The sequence below is a fragment of the Pleurodeles waltl genome, chromosome 7, assembly GCF_031143425.1.
Source record: "Pleurodeles waltl isolate 20211129_DDA chromosome 7, aPleWal1.hap1.20221129, whole genome shotgun sequence".
Lineage (NCBI taxonomy): Eukaryota > Metazoa > Chordata > Amphibia > Caudata > Salamandridae > Pleurodeles > Pleurodeles waltl.
The window spans coordinates 1288507057-1288521811 of record NC_090446.1 but is presented as its reverse complement, the minus strand read 5'-3'; the positions used below and the strand labels follow the sequence as shown (position 1 = coordinate 1288521811).

The window sequence follows — 14755 nt, the reverse complement described above, 5'->3', positions numbered from 1 at the left end:
CTAGTTATCCCAGTGAGAATCTGGATTTATATTTCGTTAAATTCTCTCTTTCTGGTTCTGAGGTGGACAGGTTATCTGTTGAATTTAAATGAAGTACATACAGTGATTCGTGGGCTACCAATTGAAGCCCTTATTAGTTCAGCACATGAGCTTCTTTTGAACTGCTGCGCTGTCCCTGGTTTGTCATCTTTGGCCATATTATTATTGTGTTGGGTAGCAGGCTGAACAATGATTGCTGTTTGTGCAGACTAGTCTTGAGTCTTTGCACTAGAAGGTAGTGGTGCCCAATAATAATAATCCCTGGGGTTCCTGGGAATATTGTATCTGGTAGTGAATTCTCTGGAGTTTGCCTTCATGTAAAATCAATTTGTAATCTGGTTTTGTTTATTTATCTTATTGAGTTGTTTTTCATTTTCTTTGATATGACTGGTTCAAATAGGGCTGAGTCCTCTAGGTGTGGTAAAATGTGGATATTGCCATTCTTGTTTACTACGTGCTTAGTTGTGAGAGAGCATTAGGTTCATTTGTTGTGATATTTAAATAGGCTTGTGTGCTAACACCAAGTATTTCTTCGAGGAGAACAGCGCAGTTGTCATTTTTGTTTTTCGTCTGCGACAGGTTCACTTTGTCTGCTGTCTTTATATTGAAGTGCCATTCTCTGATTTTGATTCTGATTGTACTGTTGCTTCCTGCCGCCATGCCGTTATTAACCATGTTGGCTTTTTGCAGCCTTTTTTAGTTTAAAGAAGAAGTTCACTAAACAGGATTGCAGCAAGGTTCACATAATTATATTAAAACCTGCAAGTATAAGGTTAACAACATGTGTTTTGTGAATGAATAGTCTCTTATTGGAACAAAATATGCAGCAAAATTATAGTTAGATTATAAATGAGGAGCACAGTAACACATTTCATGGAGGTTTAGGGACCTCTTCTAGTAGAGGCTGGTGAGTAGTAACATTTTGAGCATAAGTATCTAGAAAGAGGGTAACTGATGACTAAATACTATCTCTCTTAATAACAACTGAAATGGGGGTGACGTACACTCTGTTAAGTCTGTGATTATAACAAACGCTGTACCTCCAGGCTGGAAAAAAAAGTTGTGAGGAGTTTTTTCCAGTTCTTAATAATTTGCTGAAATGTAACTGCAATGAATAAATCAAGTATAGCAATTTTGCAAGTACAGTTTTGCCAGGCATCTGAAAGGCTTCCAAGAAAAATAGTTGAAAACAAAAATCGAATATATGAGTGAAAAATAGAGTTAATTTGGAACCATACATTCAGCCAAGGTTAATGAGTAGGAGGGCATGAGAGGACAGTATGATACAAATTTGCAAAGGTAGTGTTACATGACCAACAGTTTGGTGGGGATTCTGAGTTAAGCTTGTGTAGAGTACCTGGGGTAAATGCAAGAAGAGTATTGGCCTGAGTAATTCACAAGTAGTTTTATGAATAGGGAATTTTAGGCAATGTGTCTTTTGGGGAAAGAAAGTGAATTCCTTAAAAGAAAAAGGGGATTGAAAGGATAATTAAATATCTTTCCAAAGGGGGGAGAAATTAATAAAAAAGTCCGATAACGATTTGGAAGTCTGTTTAAGTAGAAAAGCAGTGTGATTAGATTGGAAATCTGGGACAGTTATACCACATGATAGTACGTTTAAGTTTGAGAAGAGACATACATGTTCTTTTATTATTTCATAAAAAGGAGGAAAGTACAGAGTCATTTAAAAAAAAAAAAAAACTTGAGCAGAAATATTAAGAGGAAAGGCAGAGATGACATTAAAAATGATGGAATAAAGCATCATCTTGATAGTATCAAGTCTACCCCACCAAGATAGATAAAAAGGATGCCATCTAAAGGTTGAATTGGTAAATGTAGTGATAACTGCATTTAGGCTTAAAGATATGGTAGATTTAATTGAAGATGTAATCCAAAGTCCTAGACGCTTGATTTTATGAGGATCCCATGTAAAGTTGAAGAAAGTCTTGTTTAAAACATAAGCTGTCAAAGGGAAGAATCCCACACTTATCTGGGTTTAATGTATAGCCACAGAGAGCTGCAAATTAATTCATGTCTGTGAGCTGGGAGAGAAGAATCAGGTTTGGATAGGAATAGATGATGCCATTGGCACAGACTCATAATTTAGTATGATTATTTTCATTTTGGAAACTGAATATATTAGGGGTTGTCTTATTTTTGCAAGAAATTGTTTCAGTGCAAGAATAAAAAGAAGTGGGGATAGAGGACATTTTTGTCGCACACCTCTATGTAAGGAAAAAGAGAAAGCAACGAGAACATTTGCTAAAATTAAGGCTGTCAATGCATTGTACAACAGGGATGTGTAGGAAATAAATTTGGGGCTGAAACCAAACCATGAAAGAGTATGAAAGATAAAGCTCCAATCCGTTCAGTTAAAAGCGTTTTCAGCATCAAGGGAAATGGAGGCTAATGAATGGGCATATTTGATGGATTTACACAGAATATTGAAGAACACTCTAGTGTTATCTGAAATGTGTCAGCCTTTGTTGAAATCTGACTATTCTTTACTGATAAGAACTGATGAAAAGTGGTATAGACCGAGGGCAAATGTTTTTGCAAAGATTTTGTAATCAGAATACATTTTGGCGATTAGTTTATAAATTTTACACAAGTGTGGATCATGTCTATCCTTAGAAACGAGGAAAATTTGTGCTTCTTGAAAGGTGTCACTGGATGATTTGAAAGAGATAAGATGTGAGAATAGGTTATAAGGTTTTGGGATCAAAAGTGTGGAACAATGCAATAACAATTTACAAGAAAGTCGTCCGACCCAGGAGCTTTTCCTGTTTTAATTAGCTTTATTGCTTGAGTGATATCTGTGGAAGAGATATATGCTTCCAAATGGGGAAACATATATGTTAGTGTCAAAGTCTTTATAATTAGAGGATAGGTATTGTCGTATGGCATCCGGGCTTGGACTGATTTCAGGGGTATAAAAAGTAGTAAAATATGTTTTGAATTCAGTCAAGATTTCTGAATCTTTAAAAACAGAAGAGGAATCTCACTTTAGAATAGAATCAATGTTAGTCTGTTATTTTTTAATTTTAAGGTAAGTAGCAAGTAATATCCCTGCTTTATTTTGACCTCTGGAGTATTTAGTGCTTCCCTTAAGAAGATAGGAGATAGCAGAATTTGTTGTTTATCAGCTTTTCTACAATTAGATTATTTAGGTGAGTAATGGAATTAGTAGTAGTGTAAAAAGTTTCCAGATGTTTAATACTTTTCAAGATTTCAAATGCTTTCTGAAAGTTTATTTTTTTCTTTTAAGAAACATAGGAAATGAAAAAATCTCTAGATGAAGCTTTATATGGATCCCGGACAACGTGAGAAGAGAGGGTGGCAGAGGAGTTAAGAGAAAAGAAATCGAGCAATGAAATACTCAGATGTGGATGTAAAAATATGGCCTAGCAACAGGGATGTATTAAAACGCCATCTTCTGTTACCACTAGTCCTAGGAAGTTCTTCTAACTCCAATGTAACATGGGCATGATCTGAGATCAGTATAGAACCAAAAGCTGCATGTATAATGCATTGAGCTAATTTTGAAAAAGAAATCCTGGATTGGGATGAATGTGGGGGAGAGAAAAATGTGTGTTCTCACAATAGTGGGTTGCATATTCTCCAAGTTCCAACAAGAGACCGTTAGTCCATAGATGTAGTGAATTGTTGATGCATAGTAGATGAGATAACGGTTGTTTTAGAGACACAAATTATATATGGATCTAAAAATAGATTGCAGTCTCCCTCAAATATTATATATTCTGTGGATATGAACATTAATTTAGAAGAAATAGAAGGTGAAAGCATGTTATAAATTGTGGTAGGTGGATACATTTTGAACAGAGAAAGGGGACTACTACTCATCTGAAAATGAATTTCTGCCCATCTACCATCTTCATCTGACTCTTGGGAAAGGAAAGTAATGTGAAGTTTCTCATGGCAAGAAATAATAACCACATTTCTTTTACCTGAACCAGAGGAAGAAACAATATTCCCCACCCATTGACGTTCACGCTTCTAAACTGCTGAAGCAACTACATGAGTTTCTTGTAAGAATACAATGTCCGTTTTCAGTTTGGATAAATAGGTAAGTACTTTTTGACTTTCAATAGGGGAGACCAAACCTTTCACGTTTCAAGAAATAACATGTAATGCCGTCTAAAAAAGATTAATAACTATTAAATACAAACTACATTTGTGATGATAAATTAAAAATGAAAAATAACATGAAAAGATACTCTCAGAAAAGGACGAATAATAGCAGGTAGATAGATGATGCAATTGAAATTTACAAGAGGACATGATAGAGGAAAGGAAGAGAAAATCAAGGCAAAGAAAAGAAAGGAGAAAGAATCCATATAGAAGTAAAAAAGATCACATACTGAAGAAACAGACATAAATCAAGGGTTGTGAAGCCAAATGGCAAAGATGACACAACTAAATCGAACTCCAGGGCAGAGTGGGACGCAGGATAGACCATCCAAATGGACTAGTGATAATGGTGACCAAATAGGAAAACATCACCTAAAATGGATGAAAGGAAAGGAAAACAATATTCATTATGAACATATTATGAACATTATAAGAATTTTTTTCTCAATATTTAAAGATAATAATCAAGGAGTAGATTATTTTGCAACTTCCATTTCTTCTTCTGTGCAATTTTCCAAAGCTCTCTGTAATAGAGCATGGTCTTCATAGGTCATTGTCTTATTTTTATAACTCACTTTAAAAAGACAAGGGTGGAAGAGTCCAAATCTGACATTGAGCTTCCAAAGCGCTGTTCTCATGTGTAGAAATGTCTTTCTTTTACCTGCCACAGTCTTGAGAAAAAAACAATGAAGATCCTAGCCAACATATTAAACCTTTAAGTTTAGCTGCTTGTAAGACTTTCATTAAGTCAGTATATTCCAAAAGGTAGAGGATGATACCTCTTGGTTTTTGAGACGTGAAGAGTGTGTGCGGGCTATGTCCCAGTTGAAGCGCTCTTTGAACATTCAATATTGGAGTTTCAGGATGTCTGAGAACGTTCGGGTGAAATGACTGAAAAAAGGAAATAGGATTGGATCCTTCTAAACCCTCTGCTAAGCCTTAAATACAAAGAATATTGCACCTATTGCTATCAAGATATTTGACTTGCTTTTTAAAATGAGAGACTTCCATATGAAAAGAGGTAAGTTGGTGAGTAGTAATTTGAATTGACTCCACCTTGTTTCATTTTGTGTAACTCTTTTGCAAATAGTGGACCATTTGTCGTTGAGGTTGTGGATGTACCTATTTGTTTCTTTCACATATGCTTTGAGAGCTCTTATTTCATCCAGGTGTAGTTCCATAGATATAGGTCGAGGACATTTAGCAGGGGAGGAAGGATCTTTTTTAACTCTTTTGTTTGATGAAAGTGCAGATGAATCATTCATTTTTGATGTATGTTTGGCAGTTGAAATCAGAATGTTTTATGCACTGACAAAGGAGGAGATTGGTTGATGTGTTCCGAGTCCTCCATATTGTCCCGAAATATGGAAAGTAGATCAGTGTCCAGAGAAATGGGATTCATAGATTGTGGTGTTAAGCAAGTGGAATTCTGTCTTAAAGACTTTGTTTTCTCCATAAACACGAAGGGTAGGTAATAATAAGACACTAGAAGGCTAGGAAATATAGGAGTAAAATGTTATTGTGCTCAGCAAGATAATATGAGGGTATTATTGTCATTCATATCAAGGCCTCTCATCATTACTTGTAAGAATTATATGCCCCAATGTGCGGAAAAAAGCAAAATAATATATGTTGAGTATATCAAGTTGCCAATAGTAGTCAATACTGCATAGCAAAGACGTTGAGTAACTCAATGGTTGAATTGTATTCTGACACTACATAGGCTACCAAGCTAATCACGCAATGATAGCACGCTTAATAGATGAAAATTCCAACAAAAAGTGATAGTTCTCGGGTTTAATGAGTAGTTTATTTCACAGCTTAGCATTATTAAGTACCCCTTTGAAGTCATAAACATCACCATTTATTGTATTCATTTTATGTACTTAAAGTGCAAACAGTCTAGTACAAGAGCCCGTTTGGTCACCCTGCAGAGAGCTAGAATGTAGAGAAGACCCACTAATGTCATTGTCAAAAATCACTGCTTTACTTTCAGGTTTAACCATATTTTCTGCTCAATTAACTTTTCTGCTGCTAGTATGTTTACATGCTGCATGACATGTTCAGGGGCATAGACATGCAGTCTTTACAGCCCGTAATGGATTTCATGCTGCAGGAGGAGCATGAAGATTATAAAAATGGATGGCGTGATTCCTGTCAGGAAAGCGCGCCAGCCGTAGCCTTCAAAATGTGCCGTGTTCACTGCTTACTATGCTGATGTGAAGGCATCTTTGAGGTCATGGATCTTTTTTGCAGCAGATACTTCTATAGTAATTGGCTGAGGAGAGCGTTCTCCGAAAGAAGGTGAATGCTTCTGCCGAGCCGCAGCGGAGCCGTGCTAAGAGGCGGCCATCTTCATAGGCGTGAAGTAATTCCCCCCAGCTTTTTGCAGCTTTAACGCTGCCATTGTGGTGTGATGTTAGATCATCTTCTACTGTTTGCAGGACGTGCGGGAGATAAATAGGACATATATCGGGTGACAGTAGTGGACAAAGTGAATACTTTAAAATCGTAATTGAAGATGCCATCGTTTGCAACAGTTCCACTTAAAATGTCATCTTATGAAAACTTTGGAATATTTTATAATGATTTATTTGTTTTTTTCCAGAATAAAAAAGGACCTTTAGTTATCGAAGTAGTTACAAGTTGGCTGAAGCTGTGACTTTGAGCAGAGGCCCTGAATATGATGTTCATTCCATAAGGGATGGTTGCTTCATGCCAAAAGATACCTGGCCTGGTATTATACAGATGAGGCAATATCACAAAACAAAATGATGGACGGACTGTTGAAACTTTTCAAACACTCACCCCAGTCACAGATCTGGGTTTAATCCATTATTATTTTGCTTGGCATGTCACCCCAGTTTGGACCCAGCTAAATACAAATCAGTCTTGACCCTCCAGCCCTAACTGCCAAGCCAGGTCCTCCCTGGACATGATTCAAGCATCCTGGGACCGGTTTCAGGGCATCACCCTTCATCAGCCAGGCTAGTTTGAATCCAGTGGAGCAGCACGCAAGGGACCCACATCTGGGCATTCTCTAGCCACTTAGGGTGCACAAGGCAATATCACAAAATAAAATGATGGACAGAGTGTTGAAACTTTTCAAACACTCAGCCCCAGTCACAGATGTGGGTTTAATCCATTGTTATTTTGCTTGCCACGTCACCCCAGTTTGGACCCAGCTATATGCAAATCAGTCTTGACCCTGCTCCCTATGAGAGGGCATCTCCCTTCATCAGCCAGACTAGCTTGAATCCAGTGGCGCAGCAAGCAAGGGACCACATTTGGGCATACCCTAGCCGCTTAGGGCGCACAAGGCAATGTCACAAAATAAGATGATGGATGGAGTGTTGAAACTTTTCACTCACTCACCCCCAGTCACAGATCTGGGGTTAATACCTTTGGGAAAAGCTGAGAACATCTTTGCATGAGTTATACAGTCCTGACTTTCATCATAACTGAATGTGTTTGCTACCTATTGCCAGCTGTTAGAATCAAAAGGCTTGCTGATGGAAGAGTATGCCTTACATGTAGTTGTAAAAGTAGGCTGGCCTGAAACCTACTTTCTCTCTGTAAGTGTGTAACTATAGTTTAGTCAGTAGTTAACAGCCACCTTATAGGTCTGCAAGCACTTTAGCAGTCGGCAGTGCTGAGAAATATAGTTTGGACACAAGGCCTGAGGCCAATGTGACTTTTGGATTGATTTGAGTCTCACCGAAGATCTGACATTAGTATTATGTATTTCTACAACACTTCAAACAGTAATAAAGTGGAAAACACAACACAAAACGATCCCACACCAAGTTAGAAAACAGAGTGACATTTCATAAATAAAATAAGACTAAAATGACAAAAAACAAATAAGTAGACACAGAGCTATGAATTTAGAAAGATTTTAGTGAAAATAGTGCCAAAAACCTCAAAGTGCCAACTCAGGACATCTGGACGCGCTAGATGAGGTCAAAGTTACACTTTCAGGTTGACGGGAATAGAGTGCAGGTTGGCAGGTCACCAGGTTAGTCTTGTTGAAGTTTATCCTCTTAAATTCGTGCCAAGGGACCAGTTCTTGTTGGAGATGACTGTGAGTAGCAGGAAGAGCATCACAGGAGGCTGACGGCATAGTGTGAAGAGCAGGTCGGCATAGCAGCATTGCAGGCCGGAGGTGCTGGAGCTTCACGTTGGCACTCCCCCACTAGCAGTTGATGCTGTAGCAGGAAGAGAGGGGCTGTCAGATTATTGCATGGAATCACTGTGCAAGTGGCAAGGTCTCAGTGCAGAGGAGTTCGGTCACAGAGAGCTCAAAGCTTGAAGTCAGCTCCCTTGAGATATCCTGTTAGAAATTGGGTTCTTGGCTGACTGGGGTGTATGCCCTGGTCAAGCAGCAACCACAATTCTAGTCAGGGTAAGGCACAAGCAAACCTTAAATTAACCTGTGCTCTCCTTCTGGTACCTTGGCACAGAGCAGCCATGCATAACTTAGAAGCAACGTGTAAAGTAGTTGTGCAAAACTTCAAACAGTAATACAATGAAAAGACCACACTAGAAGATTCCACACCAAGTTAAAAAAAATTTTATGAATTTAATAGATAAAACATGACCAAAACAATAAAAACCCAATAAGTATAACTGGAGATATCTAATTTCAAAGTTTTTTTGCTAAAAGTGCGCTAAGAAATATAAAGCACTCACTGTGGTTCTCTGGTCATGCTGGACAAAGACAAAATCAAAAGTTCAGGCCAACCGTGATGGAGGCAGGCCGGCTACAGGGACCCAGTTAAGCCTGCTGAACCAAAGTACCTTAAATTCTGTTTGCAGAGCGTTGCTTGGATCTGGTTGGAACATGCATCATGCAGCCGAGACAATGCATCGGTTCAGAGATGTGGAAATGTTGCAGTGTGAGATCCTTTCCCTTTGACTCTGAGGATCCTGTCGATGGGGCTGGAGATGCAAAGGCTGGGGTCAAGGATGCATTGCGCAGTCGAGGCAATGCTGCGGTTCTGATGAGTGGCGAAGCTGCGTCATCATTGAGGCTGCCTTTAACAGGAGATGTGAGGAGCTTGCAACAGGAAAAGCAATGCATAGCTGTGGTTCCAGAGGCATCAAACCCGAGATGCAGGATGTAGCAGAGATACAAGTCTGTTGCGATGGGTCCAATCCACGCAGGAGCGGCGATATGTCAGTTCTGCTTGAGGATGCACTTCTCAGCCGAGGAAATGCATTGCTGTTGCTTGGGGATCTGTTGCTCATAAGAGGACGAGTTGATTCCTCTAAGAAAACACCTTAAGCCTACTTCTAGTGCCCAGGAGTGGGGTGGTACCACTTGGCAGGGTAGACTCACAGATGGCAGAGTACAGATGCAGAAGCAGGGTGGTCAGAAGTCTTTTATGACCCTGAGACTTCAGATCAGGAGGCCAGTCAACTAGCCCTGGGAGTCACTCTGGGTTCAAATGATTCAGGTCCAGTCCTTCTTACCCAGGCAGAGGGCAGCAGACAGCAGGGCAACACAGCAAAGTAGGAGTCCAGCAGAGTTCAGTTCAGCAGAATGGCAGTCCTTCAGCAGCACAGCAGTTCTCATTGACGGCAGAGTAGACATGTACTGAAGTGATGGTGTCTGTGGTCCAGTTCGTATACCCAGTGGTGCCTTTAAAGTGGGGGAGACTTTAAGGACAGGTCTTAAAGACTAAGTACAGGAGGGTATGCAGCTTTTGTGTGGGGACAGGACACAGCCTATTCAGGTTCAGGTGTAAGTTAGGCTGGGTCCAGCGCCTCCCTCCTATCCTGCCAGGATGGCCCATCAAGTCACAGCTAAACTCCCATTGTCTGTAGCTGTCTAGGGGGAATATACAAAGCCCAGCTGTCACCCACCCTAGACGTGTGATCAGAGACAAGCAGTAGGCATCAATTGCCTAATGTAAGAAAATGCCAACTTTCTAAAAGTGGCACTTTCAGAATTGGAATTTAAAATCCAACCACATCAACATTTGGATTTTAAATGGTGATTCCAGAGACACCAAACTTGCAAAGTGTTCACAATTGGGACTTACACTTATAAAATGTGATAAGGTAGCCCCAATGTTATACTATGGGAGCGATAGGCCTTGCAGTAGTGAAAAATGACTTTGGGAATTTTTCACTATCAGGACGTTGAAATCTTAAAAGTATGTGTCCTGCCTTTCAAATGCTTAGCGCCCAGCCCTTTGGGCTCTCCAAGGCCTACATTAGAATTGACATACAGTATATGTATACAAATGGAAGGTTTGGGCCTAGCAAAATGGTAATTTTGCCAGGTCTTTATGGCAATGTATAACATCACAGGCATAGCGAAGGGGCTTCTTAAATGGGTGGCACAATTAGTGCTGCAGCCCCACTATTAGCATTTAATTTACATAGTACCATAATACTGGGGACTGATATGTAAATTAAAGGTGCCAAGTAGGGATAAGCTAATATTTCCATGTTTAGAGGAGAGAATACAAGCACTTTAGCCCTGGTTAGCAGTGGTAAAGTATACAGAGTCCTAATACCAGTAAAACAAGATCAGAAAAGTGGAGGAGGTAGGCACAATGTTGGGGCAAGATCACCCTAAGACTGTCAGGTCTAACACACACCAAGGGTCCAGGACCTGAGGGGCACCACTTGAGGGTCAGGAACCCATTGCAGCTGGATCCAGGGGGTGCTTCAGGATGTTGGGGAGCAGTTGCTCTAGTGTCTTGGGTTCAAAGATGAAGTTGTAGGTTCAGTTCTATGTTCACCCAGGCAAGTGGGCAGCTGACAGCAGGTCAGCACAGTAGGGCAGCAGTTTCTTCAGGGCAGCAGGTTTGCAGAGTGACAGTCCTTTCAGCAACATAGCACTCCTTCTTCCTGGCGGATCATCCACAGGTTGAGAAGATTACTGAGGAGGTGGTGTCTGAGGTCCAAATTCCCAAATCTCTCCCATGCAGCTTTATTTTCGATGCAAACCAGGTATTTTGTGTAACAGCAACATTTCCATTGTTTTCAATGGAGTAAGACTCTTAGGCCCTATTTTACAAGATTGGCGGGTGGCAACCGCTGCCCGCCAAGTTGAAACCGCCGTGCGGCAGCCAATGCACCCGCCAATGCGGCCGCACTCCTGCGGTGGCCATGAAGACATCCCGCTGGGCCGTAGGTTTCCGCCCGCCCGCCCAGCGGGAATGTCTGCCGCAACACGGGAGCCGGCTCCAAATGGAGACGGCGGTTTTGCGGTGGTGCATCGGGTGCAGTTGCACCCGTCGCGCTTTTCACTGTCTGCTATGAAGACAGTGAAAAGCTCCATGGGGCCGTGGCAGGGGACCCCGCGACTCCCCTTTCCGCCAGCCTTTTCATGGCGGTTCTTACCGCCATGAAAAGGCTGGCGGGAGTGGATTACTACCACCGGGACCAAAGTGGTGGTAAACCGCTGCGGTCGTAATCCCAAGGTTTGCACCGCCAGCCTGTTGGCGGTGCAACCATCGAAAACAGCCCTGGCGGTCTTTGACCGCCAGGGTTGTAATGAGGGCCTTAGTCTTTTGAAAATTCTTATCTTGTGTATGTTGGATTTTTGTTGTTTGGTTTTTGTTTGATTAAGATAAATATTGCCTATTTTTCTAAACCGGTGTGGTTTATTTTGTAATGTTTTCACTGTATTACAGTGTGTGTTGGTACAAATACTTTATACATTGCTTCTGAGTTAAGCCTGAATGCTCATGCCAAGCTACCAAGGGGACAAGAAGGGGTTAACCAGGTGTGTTTCTCCTTTGCCCTGACCAGAGTGAGGGTCCTTGCCAGTAACCTGGCTGCCAACCAAAGACCCCTTTTTCTAACACCTGCCTACTTCCAACAAGCTGCTTCGCACAGACTGGTAATTTTACATTCACCTCATCTACAACCTCAAAATCTATTGACTGCCTTTGGGCCTTTTTACATAAAACAAAACCTTACTCTTATCATCTTCAGACTTAACCATCTTCTTCACATCGACCATTACCACCATGCTTTCATTTTTCTCCACCACATTGAAAAAAGTGGTCCTCCACAACAATAATGTGAACATGAAATAATGTGTGCATGTAGTGAAATGATGCAAAGCAACCATACACTATCTGTTACACACTTTTTGTCGAGTAATTAGAGTGGCCAAAATGAGGAGTACAATGTGTTTTAAAACTCAATTAAATCGTTCATTTAGCCACTCTTTTGGGGTTTTATCAACATTTAAATAGGTTATTTTATCACCTCTCTGGATAGACTTTTGTCAAAATAATTTCTCATACAATTCTAAAGTTTGTCCTTATAAAACAAAGTCCACTAATGCCTCCACCAGGCTTTTGGAATTATATTGGATCATTACTATTGCATGCTGCTGTGTCACAATATCTTACCCTACCTACGTTTTGCCAGACCACTCTAAATACTTCTTCAGTGCTGGAATTTCTGTCAAAGCACAGTCTCACACAATACATGTCTCAAAATCTCCCACTTATTTATACTTTTCTGCATCAGCATCAGGCCACTAATAAACTTGGCACATCCACACCAACCTCTTCCTGCTCAACACACCAGTAGGACCTTGATGGGCCAATGCTACTAAGACCTTTTGTACAGCACTGGTATAACAATCTATCAACATCAGTACCGTTCTCCTTACACAAATCATTCTGTTTTTGCCTGCACATACGTTGTGAAATGTAAAATCTTCCTATATCTTAACTTTGTTCCAGACTTACAGCAAACCACACTGCAACCTAACAACAGACTTCTCTAACTCAGCTTTTCTACATTATAACTCAGTGACTGGAAAAACATACTGGTCCACATCTGACACAAAAGCCACTATATCCTCCTCATCCCCGCTTTCATCCATTCTCTCAAGAATGATAAAGGTCATGAAAAAAAGAGTAAAAGGCCTAAAACATTGTCAGTTGTGCATGCACGTCCATAGGCAACCATCTGGGAATGCTTTATCTCACACTTTATCATTGTCTAGCCTTGCAATATGGTTGACATGTTGAAAATAACATTTTGCAATGGTACAGAATGGGAAAAATGATTCAGATATGGCTACCAAGCCTGTGTGAGGAGCTGTCAGGCCCACACAAAAGGTAAAAGTTAGCAAAAGTGTTTTTTTTTTTTTTTTAAAGTCACATTGGCCACCACCACTGGCACCAAAAAGGGCTAATTTTCATGATCACGTTGTGCAGTAGCATAATGCTGTCAGTCACATTGAGGGGAGCCAATAGCGTGAGTGGGCTGATCCATTGCCTCAAGATATGTGCTTTGGTGGCCATAAGCAAAATGTGAATGACAATTCAACTAACCAGTGGATGAAGACTGTATATTATATATGATTTTATTTTTTTAATTACAATAGTCTGACGACAATGATAATGGTGTCTCCAAGACCGGACTTAAAAAATACAATGTTGAAAAAAATACACCAATGTCTTTTCTGTTAAATGTTTTTTTTTTACAGTTTTTGGCAGAATGGCCAACCAGACAACAAGTTTGCAAATGAAGACTGTGTGGAAATGAACTCAGCAGGCTGGAACGACAGTGGTTGTCGGCGAGAAAGGTTCAGCATCTGCAAGCAAATAGCCGCCATTTTATATTCTTAAAGGTGTACTCTAAGCCAACTGGTTACTTTTAAAGTATTTCTGACAAGGAAGTATATGTATTATTGATGATGTCATAGTAGATTGTCCATATCAGCAAACAAGGCACTAAGTCCAATAAATAACAATGTCCTGTTTGTCCTCTTACATTTGAGTTTGATTTTCTGAGCTGCTTCTTTCTTACATCATTGGCCCAATGTATCATTGCTAGCTGTACCTTGAAATTATTACTTTTGTTTTTAATTTGACATGATTACTTGATAAAGAGGGCAGAAGGGAGAAACATACAACATGCATACTAAATCTTAACAACCAATGGGAGCTAACAGCATGCTTTCCTGGCATACTTCACTTGCCATTGCACGCAAACTAAAAATTAAAAAATATATGGACTTAAAATTATACTTCTTAGGTATTCATTTTGTGTGGTAACTTTTTTCAATGTTGCATCTTTTTTTGTTCTTAAATGATTTTTCCTGTGTCACAGAATGTGCCCACAAGTTCTCTCACCGACAGTCTGGACAGTTCCCAGGGTTTCACACATCTCAGAAAGCTGGATGGACATTTTCTTTCGCAAACCTTCGATGCTTCCATAGAAATTATGCATTAGTAATATAGAATCTCCTGCAGTTGGAGAGACGGACTGGTTGCATCCACTTATTACGGAGTTTGAAGTCACAATGTCCAACTTCTCTTTCACAAAACCAGTATTTCCTGTATTTTCCACGTGTAGAAAGTCATAAAAGCGTGCAGTATTGTCTGCAGTAAAAAATCTGACAAATGGCTACTAAAATAGGAGTCACCGGGTGTACCCAGATGATTGGGTTTTGAGAATGTTAGGAAAAACATGATATCGTTCTGTATTAGGTAATCATTAAGTAATTAAAACACTGCAACTGGATACCTACATTTAGCCAATAAGAGGTTAGAGTAATTGTGAGAATGGTGTGCCC

The 14755-nt window shown here is 40.2% G+C and overlaps 1 protein-coding gene across 1 annotated transcript in view; it reads left to right on the top strand.

Annotated features, from left to right (window-relative positions):
- The window catches only part of LOC138247388 (CD209 antigen-like protein C), a 177705-nt gene extending 163530 nt beyond the window's left edge, over nucleotides 1-14175 (top strand). The window contains exon 6 of the mRNA XM_069202038.1: nucleotides 13664-14175. Within this exon, the coding sequence (XP_069058139.1) occupies nucleotides 13664-13805 (142 nt within the window). The 3' untranslated portion in view covers nucleotides 13806-14175. The remainder of the gene's footprint in view (nucleotides 1-13663) is intronic.
- The last annotated feature ends 580 nt before the right edge of the window (nucleotides 14176-14755 follow it).